General features: G+C 41.6%; 2 protein-coding genes across 2 annotated transcripts in view; both read right to left on the bottom strand.

The window, feature by feature from the left end:
- Nucleotides 1–777, bottom strand: part of dyrk1b (dual-specificity tyrosine-(Y)-phosphorylation regulated kinase 1B) — a 94,384-nt gene extending 93,607 nt beyond the window's left edge. Inside the window, exon 1 of the mRNA XM_042423703.1 lies at nucleotides 53–777. The gene's annotated coding sequence lies outside the window, so the exon portion shown is untranslated. The remainder of the gene's footprint in view (nucleotides 1–52) is intronic.
- Nucleotides 778–1,380: 603 nt separating this feature from the next.
- Nucleotides 1,381–16,285, bottom strand: fbl (fibrillarin). Its single transcript, XM_042423704.1, has 9 exons — nucleotides 16,006–16,285; nucleotides 12,145–12,246; nucleotides 11,890–12,033; nucleotides 11,549–11,643; nucleotides 10,949–11,119; nucleotides 9,679–9,811; nucleotides 8,277–8,389; nucleotides 6,811–6,956; nucleotides 1,381–2,509 (listed from the first exon to the last, which is right to left on the bottom strand). Exons 1-9 carry the CDS (start codon nucleotides 16,013–16,015, stop codon nucleotides 2,485–2,487), a joined length of 939 nt encoding a protein of 312 aa, XP_042279638.1. The 5' UTR covers nucleotides 16,016–16,285; the 3' UTR covers nucleotides 1,381–2,484.
- Between the last annotated feature and the right edge of the window lie 2,592 nt (nucleotides 16,286–18,877).

Raw genomic sequence — 18,877 nt, 5'->3', positions numbered from 1 at the left:
CCCCACATTCATAAATGACTAAAAAAGACAAAACCGACCGACTGTTTCTTACCTCAGGCGGTGCGTCGAACCAAGTTCCGCGTAGCAGCCATGTTCGGAACCCCTCTCTCCCTCCGTCCACACGAACAGAGCCCCCTCCCCCGGGTCAGTTCTCCCTCTTCCACAGCAGAAATCCAAGTAAAGCGCTATGGAATGGTTTGCCGATAAAATCCCGGTGATATTAGTTTCCAGTAAAATAGCGTTTTTCTTCAGAGCTTAGGCAGCGGGTTCTCGATGGGGACTAATCGCCGGCGCAGCACAGCTAGCCGTGCCTAAGGGGAGGTGGGCAGCCCGCCGCCTCAACTACGGACACCGAGAACTGTCCTCTCTCGGTTTAGTAAACTTAATTTACTTGATTTATTCTAAAATAGACACGAGATCGCCATATACCATAGCGTGAGACAGTTGGTTTAACAAGCCCGTCAGCTTTTTTAAAATTAATTGAAAGGCAAGAAGCTAACATTAGCTAGCTAGCTATTAGCTAGCATGCTAGCTGTCTAATAAAACACTGCCATTGGATTTTGGAGGAAGACAGTCCGCACACAGCAGGCTGCTTGGCGGGCAACGGCCAGCCGATTGGCCGCTGGACAATACAAGCAGGCGCAATGAAAAACTAGATGTATTTTAGCAGTCACAGCTAAAGCTAGCTGTTTGCTGGCCAGCCCCTCCGTGATGTTAATATCGGTCAAAGGAGAGGGGCTGCATTGAGAGCGCGCTCCCGACGCCAGGCAAGCACGGCCCAGCGCGTTCCAGAGACGCTTCCCACAAAATGGCTGCCAAAACAAATCCACAGCGGGTAGTCACACAACTTCTAAAAGTTCGTCTTTAAATGAAAACGTCGTTATCTATTTATTTCCATGTAGTGGAACAGACAACCCGAAAGTATATCTCCATGCATCTATGTACAGGCATCAGAAAGAGGGACAGTTTGACGCGGGCTGACAGGTCTAACACTGAGGGAAACCTGGTTATCTTCCGCGTGTGGATAACGTTACATGTAATATCTCCGCCAACATGTTGTTAGGCTCGGTCAATTTTCCCCTAAAGTAGCAGACTGCAGCCATTCATTTCCGAGTTTGAGGTAGAGGTTCGACTGATATACGTGTAGGCCTTGCTCTCAGATTGACATGCTGTTATAAATGCTAGTCCAGTGAGCCAGCGGACCACCAATGAACGACACGAACTGAATTACACGCTTTTGTTTCTGGATTAGTCTACTGCAACAGGCGGACGTTCAGTGCATTTACAGAAACAATACATTTACGTCAAGATTGTTGGTCAGAATGACAACAGATCAATGTAAAGGTACATTTCCTTATTATGTTGGCAGCCATACAAAAATAAGAGAATCAAACACTTTATTAAAACAAAGTAGCCAGTTATATAAAAAAAACAAACTGTTACAAGCATAAATTGTTGTAAATTACCTACAATCATTCTGCTTCATACTCTGTTAACACAAAAGATATACTATCAAATTACAATAAGAATGACAAAATCACGATCTGTGTTTGTAAACACAGGGTCAGTTTACCACCTCACCACTAAACAGATGAGCATTAAGGATTCCTTAACAAAGTGTATATTATGCAGACTTGAAGATGTTCTTCACGAACTACCATAAATTCACACAATGTATTAGCACAAAGTATATTTTAATGTACACAAGTTCTGACATAACTTATACATTAAATATACTAGCTGTATGGGTGTATGATGTTTAGATACTAGGGATATCCCAAACAATGGGGTCAGGAGCAGGGGACCAGGAAAAAAGAGGACATTCAGTAAGAAAATGATCAGGAGCACAAAGGAGTAGCAAAAAGTACCAAAATAAAAGTACTGCCTATACAAAAAGCAAAAAAACCCTCCCACCAAAATCAAACCATGTAGTAGTTATTCAAACTTGAGTAACTACATAGAAGTTGTTTTTCAATAAAGCTTTCAGGATTTAACACCTTATCCCATCTGTTAAAATACTCCTCAGGTAAATTACTTGCTCACAGGGTAGCAGCTGATGAACTAAAAAGTTGCTTGACAACTAATCCTAGGCTGGGGACAAACTACATGAGACTGGATATAAACACTAGACCACTGCCTTTTACTTTTACATAATCTTCCTGATGTGTGGTTGCACAGGAACAGAGACCTGATCATCAGTCTGATGTTTCTATCACTTGTGCATAACATGTGAAATAAGGGAGGTCAAACCAGATGTGAACCGTAATATATTACAAACACTAAACAAGATGACTTGCTCCAATTTGGCAACCAATTGAAATGTCCCCACATGTAACGTGCTCCTAACCTTATCTGTAATAAAAAGAGCCTCAAGCAGTTTGATGTTGGGTGGTGGCAGTTGAAGAAAAGGGAAATAGACTAAAAAAAATAAAGTAGATTGTGGCAGAAAATGGTAATCCGTTTCCCTGAGCTTTCTTCCACACCTCATTTCTTCTGTTTAGGTGCAGGTCTGAGGAATGAAAGAAAAGAGAATGTTAACATATCATATGAAAGAGCAGGCACTGTATATGTAGAGCAGACTGCAGCAGTTTGGAAGGGGATACACATGTCAACCATAGAATGTATATAACGATGGACAACATGACAGCTCCCCAAAAGTGAAGCCAAAAAAATCTTAATCACCCCTGGTGGCTGGTTGCAGTATAGATCATAAGTCCTGCCCCCTCCATGTTAGCAGATGGGACATAGGCCAAAATAAAAAAAATCAAAGTGCAAGTCAAATAAATTTTTCCCAAAGATGGTTTCTGTCACATTATGTAGTTCTTATCACAATGATGTGTGTTTAAGGGCTCATATTTCTGATAAGTTCATTTTTAATTAGGTATTTGACAATGTAAAAAAAGGTGCCAAAATGCTGACATCATGACTGACAGCTGTGATTGACAGCCACCCTCGAACCGCAGCAGTTTCTGATGGAAGACACTAATGTATGTTTTCGTTTGTGATTCACTACCAGCTGTAGCTCTAGTTACTGTCTGGTTTTGGCTGGTTTATCTCCCCTCTGCAGCGGGACAGCTGTCAGTCAAGTTGAGGGGGCAGGTCCTGTGGGCCATCATCTCACCGCCCCACTCTACGGCACAGACTGTGGTTGCAAATAACAACACACAAGCAAGATGGCAGCTCCCAGAAACAAGATATTTTGGCTTCACTTTGGCATAGCGGCAGGAAGTGGAGAGGCACTGTGCATCTTTTCATATAGTCTTTGGTGTCAACCTGTCACCATTAACCCAACTCTGGGAACATTAGTAGGGAGTAGAAACTGCTAAACCTCACATTCACAGTCCTGGAGCTTTGGAACACCATGGAGTATGACCATTTGCTCTCATCTGTTCACTTGTTCCAAAATTCACCCTGTTACAGCATAACACACTGCCTCTTGATTTTAAAGCCAATGAAATCTCATGCAGAATCCTTACAAAAATGAATGAAGGAAACTTCAAAGACAAGTCTGTTGTGTGCCAATGCACACCAAGCCCATTAGGATACACAACTGTTCAGTTGAATCCAATAATGCATTACGATGTTGTAGGCATAGCAATTCAGTTATTAAATGCCCCGTTGACACAGAAGCAATGGGTCCATGAAGATTATTTTATATAGATCTGACACTCCACTCATGGCCAGGGTTTTACATGATCACACACTGCTAACAGATACTGCAGTAGATACTAAGAAATTGGAAACAAAATTCCAGGTAAACTGCTCTTACTTGGTGAGAAAACAAAAGGTGAACAGTAAAATTATTACCCAAACTGTTACAAACATCCACACAATTTAGAGTGAGGGATTATTAGCAACATTACAGGTCACAGCCTTACAGTTTGACCTCCAATAAAGTGGTTTAGATGGTCTGGATAAACTGTTGGTTTATTTCCGGCCTGTCTGATCATGACTGTCCCTGTTTCTTGCCACGTCAAGACTCCTTTGTAGTTGTTGTGACTGTGTTCCCAGATCTCAGCAAATTACTTTGGTGAGTATAACACTGACATAACTGAAACTATGGCCAAAACTGTGAAAATAAGACCTAAGTTGTAATAAAGCAGTCCTTGAATGCACAGATGTGTACATAGTCTGTCTTTGAATTTTGAATATAGATTTGATACTAAAATGCCATTTCTCAGCTTTAATTTGAGTGGGTTTACATCAATAGAGAGTACTATGTGGGAGATATAGCCCATTTAACAGATAATGCCCAAAGTTTAGGGGTTAAAATGTAATTGACTGTATCTGTTCAAACTAAATCATATTTAATATTTAGTGGAAATCCTCTGCAGTCAATGATTGGCTGAGGTCTTGGACTCAGACATCAACTTTGCATCTTCTCTATTTGACAGATGAGGTGCTAAGCTTTGGGTCATGAGCCACGTCCTTTTCTTTCCATGCTTTTCTCTTTCCATCATTTTGATAGAGGCTGATTTTCGTTTCATCAGTCCATAGAACTTTGCTCCAGAACTCTATGGCTTTCTTTTTGTATGTTTTTGTGAACTGCCACCTGCCCTTCTGTTTTTGAGGCTCACCAAGGGTTTGCATCTTGTGCTGAGTCATGTCAAATTCTGGTCATGAAGCTTTCTCTTGATCAATGACAAGGAAACATGTCCACCTACATTCTGGAGAGCATTCTGGACTTGCTGTGCAGGCATTTTCTATACTATGCAAATGATTTCTGCTTATCCACAAGACTTGTGCTCCTCAAGTCAGCTTGCTTGCCATTTTCTAGTTTTCCTATGTTCATCTGCTTTTTTAGAATGTACCAAACTTGTGCCCTTTTTTCAGCCTCATTATTATCTTCTTCATTTGCATGGTCACCTCTTTACTCCTCATATTGAAAGACAACTCCACCTCAATCTAAATGGCAAATTTCAATTCTCAATCATCAAATCTGAAGCATGTGTGAGCTCATTTGTGCTGAGCTAACACTGAAATGCCCAACATACATTTAGTAGCAAAGTGTCCAATTACTTTTGAGCCCTTGCAATTTTGGCACTGTGTTAAAAGGATTATTTTCCACACATGATATTGATGTAAACCTACTCAAATTAAAGCTGAGACATGGCATTTTAATGTATCCATTTCATTTTGAATTGAATGTGCTTAAGCACAGAACCTAAAGAACAAAAAATGTGTAACTGTCCAAATACTTACTGTCTGGACTGTATATTAAAGTGTAACTGCACCCCTAGGTCTGAGCCTTACTCCACCCACTGCATAATCTTGAAAACTGCTTAAAAGTGGGCAAGGGGCTGAAAGGGGTGCCAGGAGGGGCTGAGCAGGGGAGAGGGGAGGGGGGAGCATGGCTATGAGAGGCAGGAGGGCAGGAGTTGCTCAGTGACCAATAATAAATAATAATAATAATAATAATAATAATAATAAGAGGAAGACAAACAGTGCAATGACAATTAAACGAGCCAGAAGTCATTTTGAATTTCGTCCTGTAGTTCTTTAACTCTATGGCTGTCTGTTCCTGCAGTTATCTGTGGTGTAACTGGAGCCTTTAGTGAACCTATCTCACTGCAGCTTTGCGACTCTGCTCCAGCAGTAGAGCTGTCAGCTGACAGGTTCAGTTTCAGCGGAGCTGCTCCGCAGCGGACAGGTTCAGCTGACAGACAGGACAGTCAGTTTCGGCGGGGCTCCGGTTACACCAAGATTTAACATTTTAAAACAAGATTTTGCCAGCTGATAACTGCAGGAACAGACAGCCGAAGAGTTCAAGAGCTGCAAGGAAGATTTCTGTTGTTTTTGTGGCTGCCCGCGGACAGTCGCAGACAGAGAGATTTCCTCCAGCAGGCCAATGCCGCCGTTATCTGCTGAAGCTAAAATTGTCTCGATCAGCATATATTTGAAAATGAGCTCAGGGTCATTTATATAAATTTCATGACAGACAGAGAACTCCCAAACAGTTGACTCTATATCAGCATTGGCCCTGCCTTTTTAGGGCTGATTTTTAACAGATGACAGGTTGAGCCATTTTCAACCCATGGAATGCTGATTTTTTATAAATTTTGTGTCACTGTCAATATTAACACCAGCATTGATGTGTTTCATCACAGTACAGTCATATAGTTTACAACACATTTAAGTGTGCAGTACCTCTTTAAAACCCTGTCAGAGGCACACAACAATTGACTGCTGCAGTACGTCATTTACATCAACACACAAGTTAGAGTGTGAGACAGCCACAGAGTTTATGAACAGCCCATACTTATAGCACAGGTTGTGTGGCCTCTAATTGCACTTTGCTGCTGTTATCAAAATTAGCTACTTTATTTTAGGTAAAATGTGTCAATCTTGAGAAAAAGTAACTTTTTAAAACAGTTCACCAGATAGAGCTGTATAATGCAGCAACTGTATGCAGGTGCTGCAATGTAAAGCACTTTTTCAAGCCAAGACACTATGAACTCTCAGCAACTTCAAAGACCCTTTTGTGCATTCTGCACACATTTCCACCACATCTGAAGAACAGAGAATATAAGGCAAATTAGTTCAAAATTGAAATTTAAAAAACATGGCAAAGGACACATCATTTGGAGATACAAGGAAAAAGAAAGTTGTCATGTTCTGTTTATGCACAGATTATCTCATATCTTTTTTTAAAAATCAGTCAGACCAGTGATGATTTAAGTGTCAAAATAAACGGGATGGATATTTATGTACAAATACGAAACACAGTACTTGCATATTTTAGAGTAAGTTGTCTTTTTCTACAGTACACTATCTGAGGTGTTCATGGGGAGCTATCTGATGTTAATGTACCTGTAGATGCCCACTACCACAGCATGGTCTCTCTCATAGGGCTCCAGCGTGAGCTGTTCCTGTGGTTTCATGTTCTCTGCACTCATCTTCTTCACTTCTGAGGCAAACACTGCCTCTGGAGCTGCTGTAGAATCTATACAATTAGCCTAAAGGTAAAACAAAGCAAAAACAAAAAAAGAACACACATCAGACACTACACAGTGGACAGAAAACTCCAAATCCAAAATGAGACATTAGCAGGTTGATACAAAACCTCAATGTGTGGATTTGATTTAAGTTCTGTACTGTACATGAAATTATACTTTAAAATATATCTGACATTTACTGTAATTACCAGTATCCTCCATCAGACGTGCTTGTCAGAACTCGTCATAATCAGACATTGACGCCCACTTCATGCTGTGACTGGTCAGGTGTATTGAGTTGAGAAAGAAAGCAGTTTTTGAACTTCTCTCTCAAGCCCTTTTATCATTTGTTCACCATGGGTGTAGATTTGGACGGTAGGCACATCCCTATCAATGTCAAGATGCAGTTTAATTGTCCCTGCCAATATTTTTTAATGATCTCAAACGATCTTGTCATTTTTTTACTACTGAGGGGATTCGTAAACTAAACCCTTTTGCACGAAGGGGCTTTATACTTTCTCTAGTCAATGTTTCCTGCCCCAGTGAATAATAATATTTACCAGATAAGGATAAGAGTATTGTTATGTTCAGCTACATAGACAACAGTGACATCAAGTGGCATGTCTATTTCGAACATACTCAAATTATAAAGGTGAGCTTAACACATCTAATTGAGACTAAATGAGACTTTCAAGGACACGTAGAAGATTCTTTTTCCATCCATCGTTGATACTAAGTGTTGATTTTGTGTCTGCAGGTGTCACCCTTTTCTTCATATATGCTCACTGTTGATGTGAACTACTCCACGTTGAGTATTCATTTGCATAACTTCTTGTGCATCACACAATGTAATAAGTCCAGATTACACCAGTCATTATAGCTGTTTGAGACTATGGCTGCATTCAGACTAACATTAGCCCTGCATGACCTTTGGGTGCGTTGACGCAGTGGGGGGTCCTTAATGCAGGGAGCTCCGGCAAAAACATCACAGGGACGTCCTGCAAAAAGTTTAACCTGGTTCAACCTTTGTTGCAATGAAACATGACGTCATTTGGGAAGGCGCTGCGCTGGCCAATCACATGCATGAAGCCTTCTGCTGTCCAACATGCATGTCTGAAGGAGTATACAGCCACCTTAAGCCTACAAATTCATGGATCTTAGTTAAACTGGGCTGCCTGGATTGTATTTTATGTTTCATGTACCTAAAACAACACACATCCTTGCTAAAACTTGTTTTATAATCATCTCTGGACTTCACTGTCATGACTAGTTTACCAATAAGAACCAGAGGCAGTGCTTGTGTTAAAGGGCTGCTGTCTGGTGGGGTGGTCATCAGGTTACCTTGATGGAGATGACAAAGTGTCCTCCGTTCTTCAGGAAGTTGTGAGCGTTCAAAGCAACAATCCTCGTCTGGTCAGGCTGGGCAACATCAGCAAAAATCACATCCACCATGCCTAAAGAGGGACAGGCCATTACTGTCTGAACACCAAGCATCTGATTACACATTATGTTCCTGTGGATCCAGTCGGACTTCACAGTTGTACATGTTGGCTGGCAAGTGCATTATGCTTCTTTCCACTGTCCCTTGTATTTTCAGAGAGAACTATGAGCGGATTTATCTATCAAGCTACATGACAATGATGTTAAGTTCATAATAAGGTCAAGTGTGAATTATGTAGGTAATTAACCACATACAAGATATTACTCTAACATCACTGCATTTAACTGGTAAACTTTACCTCAACCGTTCTGTCTGGTTTAAGAAACTCAACTAATTAATGTAGTTAATATATTCGACAAAAACTAATGAAAAATATTCATTGATCCCTTTTCACAACAAAAATGAGATGGAAACATAAAAATAACCTCTGAAAAAACAAAAAGTGAAAGAAGAATTATCCAATGAACATTACTGTTTAAATGCAAAGTCTTCAATAACCTGCACAAGCTGATTTAGCTGCTTGACCGGCTGCACTAAAATCCAGCATCTTGCATTTTAGCAACGTTTTTGGCCCAACAAAGGCCCCGTTTACACCTGGCATTAACATGCATCTCCACATGCGTCTTGAGTGACCACTTGTGATTGGATCTCACTTCCTCGCTCATATACAAATAAATAAGTACACCATTTCCGTTTGCAAAGACTGCATTCATTGTTTTTAACCGGCAGGAGGATCGGGGGTCTGTGTACCCTCCATCCAAAGCCATGTTCAACTTGTTTGATAACAGGATAAACAAATATACAAAGAATTCTGTGCCCCCTCATGAAAATCAAATGCCTGTCCTATTGATTTGCTCTAGCGCCACATCGGAACATATGTGTATAACAAATACAAAGTTATATGCAGCGATCTCCCCGCAGCTGCGTCTCCCCATTAAGAGACTCTGCGCGTGCGCGTGCGCGTGCATGTGTGTGGAGCAAATCAATGGGACAGGCATTTGATTTTCATGAGGGGGCACACAATGCATTGTATATTTGTTTATCCTGTTATCAAACAAGTTGATCACAGCTTTGGAAGGAGGGTGCACAGACCCCCACTCCTCCCGCCAGTTAAAAAAATGAACAAATTTGATCTTTGCAAATGGAAATGATAAACACGTTTATTTGCATATACAGCTGGGAAGTAAGATCTGATCAAAAGTGGTCACTCAAGATGCATGTATATGTCAGGTGTAAACAAGGCCTAAGTAGCTCTGTTGCAGTCTCTGTGCAGTGTTACTGCTGTGGCTCAGGGCTACCTACCAACCAACATGCGGTACTTGTGTGGGTGCCGCGCATCTTCGATGATGGGAATGATGTTAGTGCGCTTCTTTGCCACATTGAGAAGGTCCCGACCTGATCGATGAGAAAACTCCACAGCGTACACCAGCCCTTCCTGTAACACAGAATATTTTTGACCGGTTACACAGCGGTCTATAAGTTAATTTGCATACACACTCTGCTAACGGCTAGACAATAACGTGTTCACAACATCAAATATTCTTTTTGAATGGAGAAAGTACTGGTGTAAAACCGACTCCTACATGGAGTGTTGCATTATGGGTTGTTTGTAACCTTAATTTGCAGAATATGTCCCCTTTAATAATTTCAACAAGTAAACTGATATTGTAAAGTTGCCATGTAAAGTGGAAAAAGGGTCAAAGGTGATTTCTGAGGCCACAGTGTGTGATCTACTGCACTGGATTGTATTCAGTTAGGCCCTGTTTACACCTGGTATTAAGATGCATCTTGGGTGATCCGATCACAAGTGGACAGCTCTAAGTACGTCTGTTTACACCTGGTATTAACATGCGTTTCCACTTGCGTCCTGAGTGACCACTTGTGATCGGATCTCACTTCCCCGCTCTATATGCAAATAAACACGGACACCATTTCCGTTTTCAAAGACCAAATTCGTTCTTTATTAACCGGTGGGACAAACGGACCTGGGTCCGCTCCGTCAAAAGCTGTGTTCAACTTCTTTGATTGATAGATACATAGATCGATCTATATAAACTTAGCACAAAAAGTAAGGAAAATGTTTGGTAGATTATTTGGTTTATTATTTCTTTGTTGTAACAATGCTTCTTTGCAATAAATCTTATACCATTGGAAAGCCTGTTTATTTCCCTTTTAAATGGTGCCACATTTGTAAGGAACCTGCATTTGTGGGATGAGCAGCAGAGCTGAGTATGTGGGTTGCGCCCATGAAAAATTTGCTAAATCTTCAGGATCTAATGTTAATTAATGTTCCATGTTCTTCTACATATCCAATAGGTCAGCTGTTACACACACAGTCCAGGTTCATACTGTTTGTTGATGCCTAGTGTGACGGAAAAAAGTCATTCGAGTAGACGGTCCTCCAAGTGGTCAAGAACGCATTGTGTTGTATTTAGAGCTGTCCACTAGTAATCAGATCATCCAAGACGGATGTTAACACCAGGTGTAAACAGGGCCTTAGATCATTTGCTCTTGTGTGGTTGTAGACTGATTTGAAAACCTTTGAGATCCAAAGAGAGAATGCAGCACTCACCGGCCCAACGATGTCAGAAACATGGGACACTGTGGTCCCAGAGGCAGCTCCCAGGTACATGACCTTTGCTCCGGGCCTGATATGGATCTGGTCTACTCCTCCTAAGATGGCTGCCGCCAGCTTGGAGCGGAACGGATTCCAAGCTCTGTATTCAATCTTATTCTCTCCTTCCTAACAGATAAAGAGTAAGAAAACTGTGAATCATAATTTTACACACCAGAGACCACAGTTGTTGATTTCCCCAGACCAAGACTCTTAAAGACTTCAAGACTGATGCAGTGCTGCTCCTTTATACAGGGTGAGACAGGGTTTCTGTCAGAAAAAACTTGGTGCCAGTCCATGTGTCCTGGAAGATTTCAATGTCCTGGACAAATACTATTAAATATTATCTGTGCACAGTGAGCTTAAAAATAATTAATAGACAGGCTATATGAAGAATGTCATCATCAAGGCATGTAGATTTGTAGATATATTTAAAAAAAAAAAAAAAAAACAACTTAATTTGCAATGCAGCAAAGGTTAATAACAGTGAACTTAATGCAATACTGATGCGCTACCTATACTTACTGACCATTGTGCTGCAGATAAGTAAAATCTCACCTCCACATTGATCCTCTTCTCTCCATACACAGACTCTCCCACCACCATGTTCTTGGTCACCAGGGCATCCTCCTTCCCTCTGCAGATAAACACCCCTGAGGAGACACACACATAAGTTAGTGTCTACCAAATACTATTTGAATCAACAAAGATGTACATTGTTGGTAAATCTAGGTAGACAGAAATGTAGAGATGTCTGAAGCATATAACAACTCCAATCTATGAAGTTTTGCATTACTGCATTAGTAGACAGCCATTTAAGTTTAGAATAAGAACAGAAAACTAGAAAAGAAATCTATGTAGATTGGATTCCTAATAATCCTATAAACATGAGAAATAACCTTCATGTCTGTGTGGCTCAACCAAGACTTTCTTCCCTCCTCCAAAGCCTCCTCTGCCACCCCTTCCTCCTCTTCCTCTTGGGGTGCCTCTGCCACCTCCTCGGCCCCGAAATCCTCCACCGTCTGGGGACCTGAATCCTCCACCTGAGAAACATTGTGATAGAGCTGCTGTAGTCAATATTATAACTCCAATAATGTTCAGATGACAAGACGTTTACAACACTTCAACTTCTCATCAACTTCAGCTAAACTCACCTCTTCCTCCTCTGAATCCTCCTCTTCCTCCCCTGTCACCAAATCCTCCTCTACCTCCACCTCTCCCTCCTCTCCCTCCTCTGTCCCCACGAGGACTAAAGCCTGCAAAACAAACACAGATAATAGAGACACCTCAGTTGAATTTACACATGTGCATTAGAAAGTCATGGAATAACCACAGAGCCTTCACATATAGCCACTGGAGCTACTGTTCACCTCTTCAGAATTAAAATGTAGAGGCTACTGAGATGCTACATATAGACTATAAGAACTGTGATTGGTCAGATTGGGCTGCTTGTGTCTTCTCCTACATGTTGCAGACCACATGTAGAGTTGAATAAAGGCTCAGTGATGTAGCAAAGCATGCTCTTCATTCTGCCGTGTCTCTTCTCTTTGCCCTGGTTACACAATGAGGTAAATGGGAAATGTGTCCAAAAGCGATGATATTGAACCACCAGAAAAACTGGGAGGGCCAGACATTACAGCCTAGCTGATACATTGACTAGCCAGCTTTTGCAGATAGAACTGTACCATTACAAGAAACTAAATTAATGGAAAGCCAAAGATACTGTAAGTGCTTGAGCCATTTTATTAGCTGTGTTGCTATATAACCAACATTCCTAGTTACAACTCAGAGGTCGTATAATGATTTTTTTGTGTATGATGTGCTTTAACCCCCTCTGTGTGTGCCTGTGGATCTCTCCCTCACTCTGGTGAACCTGCTGTGGTAGCTGTATGCAATGGGCTGCAGGTGGGCTTGTCTGATTGGCTGAGTGAATGATTGTGTGATCAAAGGTACATCCCAGAACTCTTAAATTGCATCCACGTTTCCCACATTTGTGTCCTTTCCTTGCATCTTAGTCCCTCCCACTGTGGATGCATAGAGACAAAAGGAAAACAAGTGAGCGGAGAGGAAACAAGGAAATTTGTTTTTAGACAGATGAGGCGTTGTTTCCTCTGAAGCATCATGTGACGCAATGTCCGTTTCTGATGACGGCGATAGCTGATCACAGCTGGATCAGCTTGTCAGTCAGCTTTAACAGCTATAGCGACTGTTGATGGAGTTTGTGTCTGCACACATATGTGCAGACACAAACTCCATGCTAATGGAGTTTGCTAATACTAAAGTAATAATGCATTCATATTATTTAGTCTGTATTTATTGATATTCTGATTGTGAATTCGTTATTTAATAACCCAGAATATGATTAGAGTGTCTTTTGAACACTGGAAATTATTTATTAGACTACATGTTTCAGAGAAAATGGAAATGCAACTCATATCAAACCCGATGCTCAGGAATTTTCAGCCTCACATGTGACTAAATAGATATGATGAAAAATGATGTATTATGTATATAAATGCGTTCAAACTGTGTTTCTTGCTGACAGACAGTAAAAGACTTCCGTGAAGCTTGCTCTTGTGTATCCTCGGTCACAGCTCCTCAGAGATCGCTTCTCGGAGCAGAAATAAGAGACTTGGGACAGCCTTCAAAATGGCGGACCAGAACAACTTCTGGTTCAAGTGAGGATAGAAGAGTGAGGAAATATCAAATAAAAGATTTAGGGGATACCCTGAGTGTGTGTAGGTTGTTCCAGGGAACTTCTCTCCAATTCAACCAGCCAGCCAACATGTTCTTAACCATCAATGTGTAGAATATTGCAAATAGCATGTATAGCAGCCTGGGATCCGTAGGGGTGGGTAGCATTTTTGTTTAATGTCTTTTCTCATTTTTTTCCCCAAAGTTAGGAGTTTGGTAAGAGCTTTTTAGTTTTGTTTCTTTTTGTTCTGAGCAGGTAATTTTAGGTTGTTTTGATTTAGTTTCCTTTTTTGTTGTTTTGCTGTTAACTAACCCTGAAGCCAAAATGTCAAAGTGTGTGGAATAAATACTTAAAGGGCTTCAAATTCGTTGTTGCTGGTGGTTGTTGGGACCTAGGGACACGGGAGTCATTTTCATGTTGGGCCAGGTCATAACAACATACATCTACAGATGTACAAGTCTAAATGACTGATTAACCCTTACAGTGAGAGGATCTGGTGGCTCTGTTATGCTGTGGGGAGGTGTTTTGCTGGTATAGTTTGGGTCCACTTGTCCCCTTAGAGGGAAGGATCACCACAAATCAATACAAAGTTGTTCTGAGTCATCACCTTCATCCTGTGATGAAACATTTCTATCCTGATGGGGGTGGTCTCTTCCAGGATGACAATGCCCCAATTCACAGGGCACGAGGGGTCACTGAATGGTTTGATGATTATGAAAATGATGTGAATCATATGCTATGGCCTGATTAGCAGACACATATTTCTCAGTTCTCTATTTCTTTGTTTAGCGTCTTCAGGTTAGGCTAACCCACTGTTGCTAACTTCGGAGCTAACCCCCTACACTTTTCCAGCAGTTAGAGAAACAACAGATGTAACTTTTCTAGGTCTTGACAATCTGCAGCATTTATTAACTGAAACACTGTAGTATGTGCTGTACATTTACTGTCAGATTGACAATTTACTATCTAACCACAACTAAATATACATGCCCACAGCCCCGCACACCTCCGCTCTACCCTGCAGCTGAATGCCGCACCGCCTGACTTGGTCTGAATACGGCCTTACTGCTAACCTTTTCCTCTGTTCTGCTCACATTCACCTTCACTTTTCTAAGGCTCGTTCTCTCACTGGCACTGGTATTCTTTAAAAGGAGTTACGCTACCTGGAGTTTCAAAACAGCACTGCTCAGAAGCTCCCAAATGATATTGATTTCCAAATGAATGGATATTTGACGTCAATTATGGCATTTAAAAAAAAAATAATTTTGGCCTGGCAGGCATTCTCTCTGTACTATTATAGGGGAAACACTGGTGTAAAAATGGGGGATATTGACTTGCTGATAAAGACTCCTCTATAGTGCTACTACTGGTCATAAACTTTACTTGTGCCTTTAAAACTGATCCACAAGACCCAGATGGAAGCTAGATACCATGGGGAGTTTCTGAAGTGAGTCAATGCACTCTTAAAAAAAAAAGACTGAGGATATGTGGTGGGAATTACACATAATACAGTCCTGTACGTGGGATACTCATAAGTACAGATTCAGTGATGTGTGTATACGTAGATAGATAGAGTAATAAATATATATAATTAACGTAAATATGGCACGGCTGACAAACAGGAGAAGCACACATACAACAAGTTCACATTATAGATGTTTCTAAGGCGCCACTCGCATCATTCATTACTTTAGTCTTTGTGTTGTACTAAGCCTACTTTTCCCACCAAAAACAACGTTTGATACAAAGTTCACCAGGGGTGTTTAAAGTGATGGTGAGGAGAACCTCCGTGCAACACTGACCTGCTGACTTTGTTAAATACAGATAACTACACAAGGCTGATGTTAGAAGCTATTGTTAGCTTTCGAGAATTAACCTCGAAAGCGCAGCAAATTCAGCTTCATTAAATATCTCCGCACACAAAGCTTACAAGAGCAATAACTTTATATAAAATACATGTTATGCGTGTCTGCTAGGCGTCGCGGCTAGTTTGTCTGTTCCGTGCTGCCGAGCGAAAGCTCAACACGTGGACCACATAACGTGCTGCTGCAGCGGTTATCCAGTCACGTCGCGAACATAACGTTAACGTTACATTTCAGCTTACAGCTCACATATATTGTTACAGAAGGCGTTCACGCACTTGCCAGCAGTTTTCCCTTCTGGTGATAACTGTTTGCTGCCAGGTTAACTGTGAAGCATGGCGGAGCAGGCCGAACGCACACCGGCGCCTTTAACTTCAAACACACAACACATATGTTCGGCACGTATACGGTCTACTTCCAAACATCATCGAAAGCGAAATGCGACCCTATCTCCTTACCTGGCCTCATGTTATCAGGTGTAAAACGGTAAATCGATGCTGGCAAAGGGGTCCTTCTGCTTTTCTTCTCCGTTGACTCTCACTGAACGGCGTAGCTTGACCACATGTGTAGATACAGCACTACTTCTTCTGGTACTGCTGCTTCTTCCGCTTGATGTTTCACGGCAAAGGGCGCACTACCGCCGCCAACTGGTATGGAGTGTAGATAAGTAACGTTATCTCCCCACTATAGGAAGAGAGCAACTGTGGTCGAGTGAGCTGTGAGTGAATGAAGAGAGGGAGCGCTGGCAGTGAGGAAGCCGGTGATTCAGATCAATAAAACGTTATTTTCTGATTGTTTGTCAGCGGTTACGTTCTAAAGCACAAACACGCCCACACGCCCACACCCCCACACTCTGCAGCTGTACGCCGTACCACCTGATTTGGTCTGAATACGGGCCAACACAACAGCTTCAGCTCCCTGTCTTGAAGTGCTGGCTGTCCCTTTTACACACACACAGGGTGCATCCCAAGTCTCTTAAATTGCATCCACGTTTCCCTCACTTGCGTCTTTTCCTTGCATCTTAGTCCCTCCCACCGTGGATGCAAGGAGAGACGCAAGGAAACTGTCCCCTCTTCTCATTTCTCAGTTTGTACATCCTCGATTCCTTTCCTCGCCTCCTCTCCTCGCGTCTTAGTCCCTCCCACCTGAGATGCGAACGGAGGAGGCGAGGAGACACGAGGAGGGAGGAGTCGAGAAAACAGATATTTAACAAAATGAGACATCGTCCTTCAGAGCCGTCATGTCAATTAAATATAACGTGCTGCAAAGCTGTATCATCTGTCCATCGTTTTGTTACAGCCTGCTGCTGTATTTTATGATCTCTGACAGATGAGCAGAACAGTGGTCATGACAACTTATATATTTACTTTTAATTCAAATTACAACATGGTATAATATGACTAGAATGTACGGATGTCATACATTGACACACACACACACACACATATTTACTTTATATATTTTATTGTGTGAAGCACTACAAATGGATTGTATATTCCAGTTGTGTGTCACGCCTCTTCTATACGTCACGGGTGTCGAAAAACTTCCGCAAAGGATACACCTGTGTGTCCTCGCTTATAGCTCCTCCGGCAAGCCTCCTCTCTCCTCGCTCCTCTCTCCTCGAGATGCATTTTAGGAATTGAGACATCCTTAAACATGGCGCGCTGAGATCGATTTCCGGGTCATAGGCAGGAGGACGGAGGAGAGAGGAGACGAGGAGGCACAAAATAAAGAAATGAGAAGAACCCAGAGACTTGGGACGCCTGTCTTAATGGCGCATCAGGAACAACTTCCGGTTCAGGCGAGGAGCGAGGAGTGAGGAGACAAAAACAAACTTGAGATGTACCCATAGTCGATTCGGCTCTGTCACTACCTCCGTACCCGTCTTAATCACCAAGCAACTCTGCTGTATATTCTATATGGACACGGGATCAAATTAAAAAGATTATTTTACTACACCACTAGGAATAATCAGGTCATAATTAAACTTAAAAAGAAAAGGGACATTGAAAAAGCTAATTTCAAGTGTAAAATGATCATTTGAAAAGGTAAAGTGGCAATGAATGAAAAAGTGAAATTTAAAATACTGTGATGTGAATTGGTGAAGATACCTTTATTGGACTGACAAGCTATGAACTAATGAGTGTCAGGTGTGACTGATTGCGCAGCTGTTGGACGATGGGGGGTTAGTGAGTTCCTGTGTTAGGAGGGGAGGTCTGCTGCCTCCTTTAGTTATTTAGGGATGGGGCTTTAGGAGCGCAAACCACCGCTGCCTCGGGCACACCGCCGTTCCCTGCCTGTTCACCTGCTGCGCCGTCCGATGGAGCCGTGGTTCCCCGGGGAGTTGGACGGTGCCACAAGCTCAGACCTCGGGGGGGCCTCAAGTGGCATAACTATCCTATCTCGTGAAACTCCAAAGACCCTTTTTTTATTGGTGTTAACTTAATAAAGATTTTCATTTTGCCTGATACTTTTGTGGTCTGGTGTTGGTTATTCTGAGGTCTCTGTCATTTATCCCACATAAATTCTGGTCTCTGTTTGAACTCAGATTTATTACAATACTAAAGCTTAAATGGAAATGCTCAAACTGAAAGATGAAATTGTAAATGACATTTTTTTTTAAATAACTAAAAGCAGATAATCAAAAATCTCCAGCACACTTGTGTAGTCTTTGTGACAGGTGTGTTGGTGGAGTAACGATGTACTAAAAAGAAGTGACACACTGTCTTCATTTGTTCAATAAAGATACATACATATATAAATATGTATGTATGTATATGGTTCTTTGTTTAATTTTCTCTTAGAACCTTTTAGAAGAGTTTTTACAGGTTTGAAGTTTCCTCCTTCTCATCTTCCTCCTCCACAGGAATGTCATCCAGTTAAAGACGCTGAATCCACTCCTGGAAGCCTGCAAAATCATAATACCTCATACCAACATTATTAGTAGCTGTTGTGTCCACAGTTACATGCACCTTTGGTTCAGATTTGGCTGCAGCAATTGTGTTTATGGATGCAAAGTAACTACTCCAGAGATAAATATCATCCTCATCAGTTTCATCATTCCCAATGATCCCCCCATCAACACCTCATGAGGACTTAGTCCTGTAGTTGCTCTTGGTGCACTTCGAATGGAATACAGCACAATACTGCATCAGGCCATTTCAGACCCGTTCTCATTACAGTTTTGGTCAATCTCTCTTTGATAGTTGCGTTCATTCTTTCAACTTGACCTGAACTCTGTGGACGATAAGGAACATGCAACTGCCACTTGAACAATAAGATATCTGACAACCCCTGAGTGATTTTTGACACAAAAGCTGGATCTCTGTT

This window comes from Thunnus maccoyii, chromosome 10, assembly GCF_910596095.1.
Source record: "Thunnus maccoyii chromosome 10, fThuMac1.1, whole genome shotgun sequence".
In the NCBI taxonomy this organism is placed as follows: domain Eukaryota; kingdom Metazoa; phylum Chordata; class Actinopteri; order Scombriformes; family Scombridae; genus Thunnus; species Thunnus maccoyii.
The sequence above is the reverse complement of the archived record's forward strand: the minus strand, read 5'-3'. Positions and strand labels throughout refer to the sequence as shown.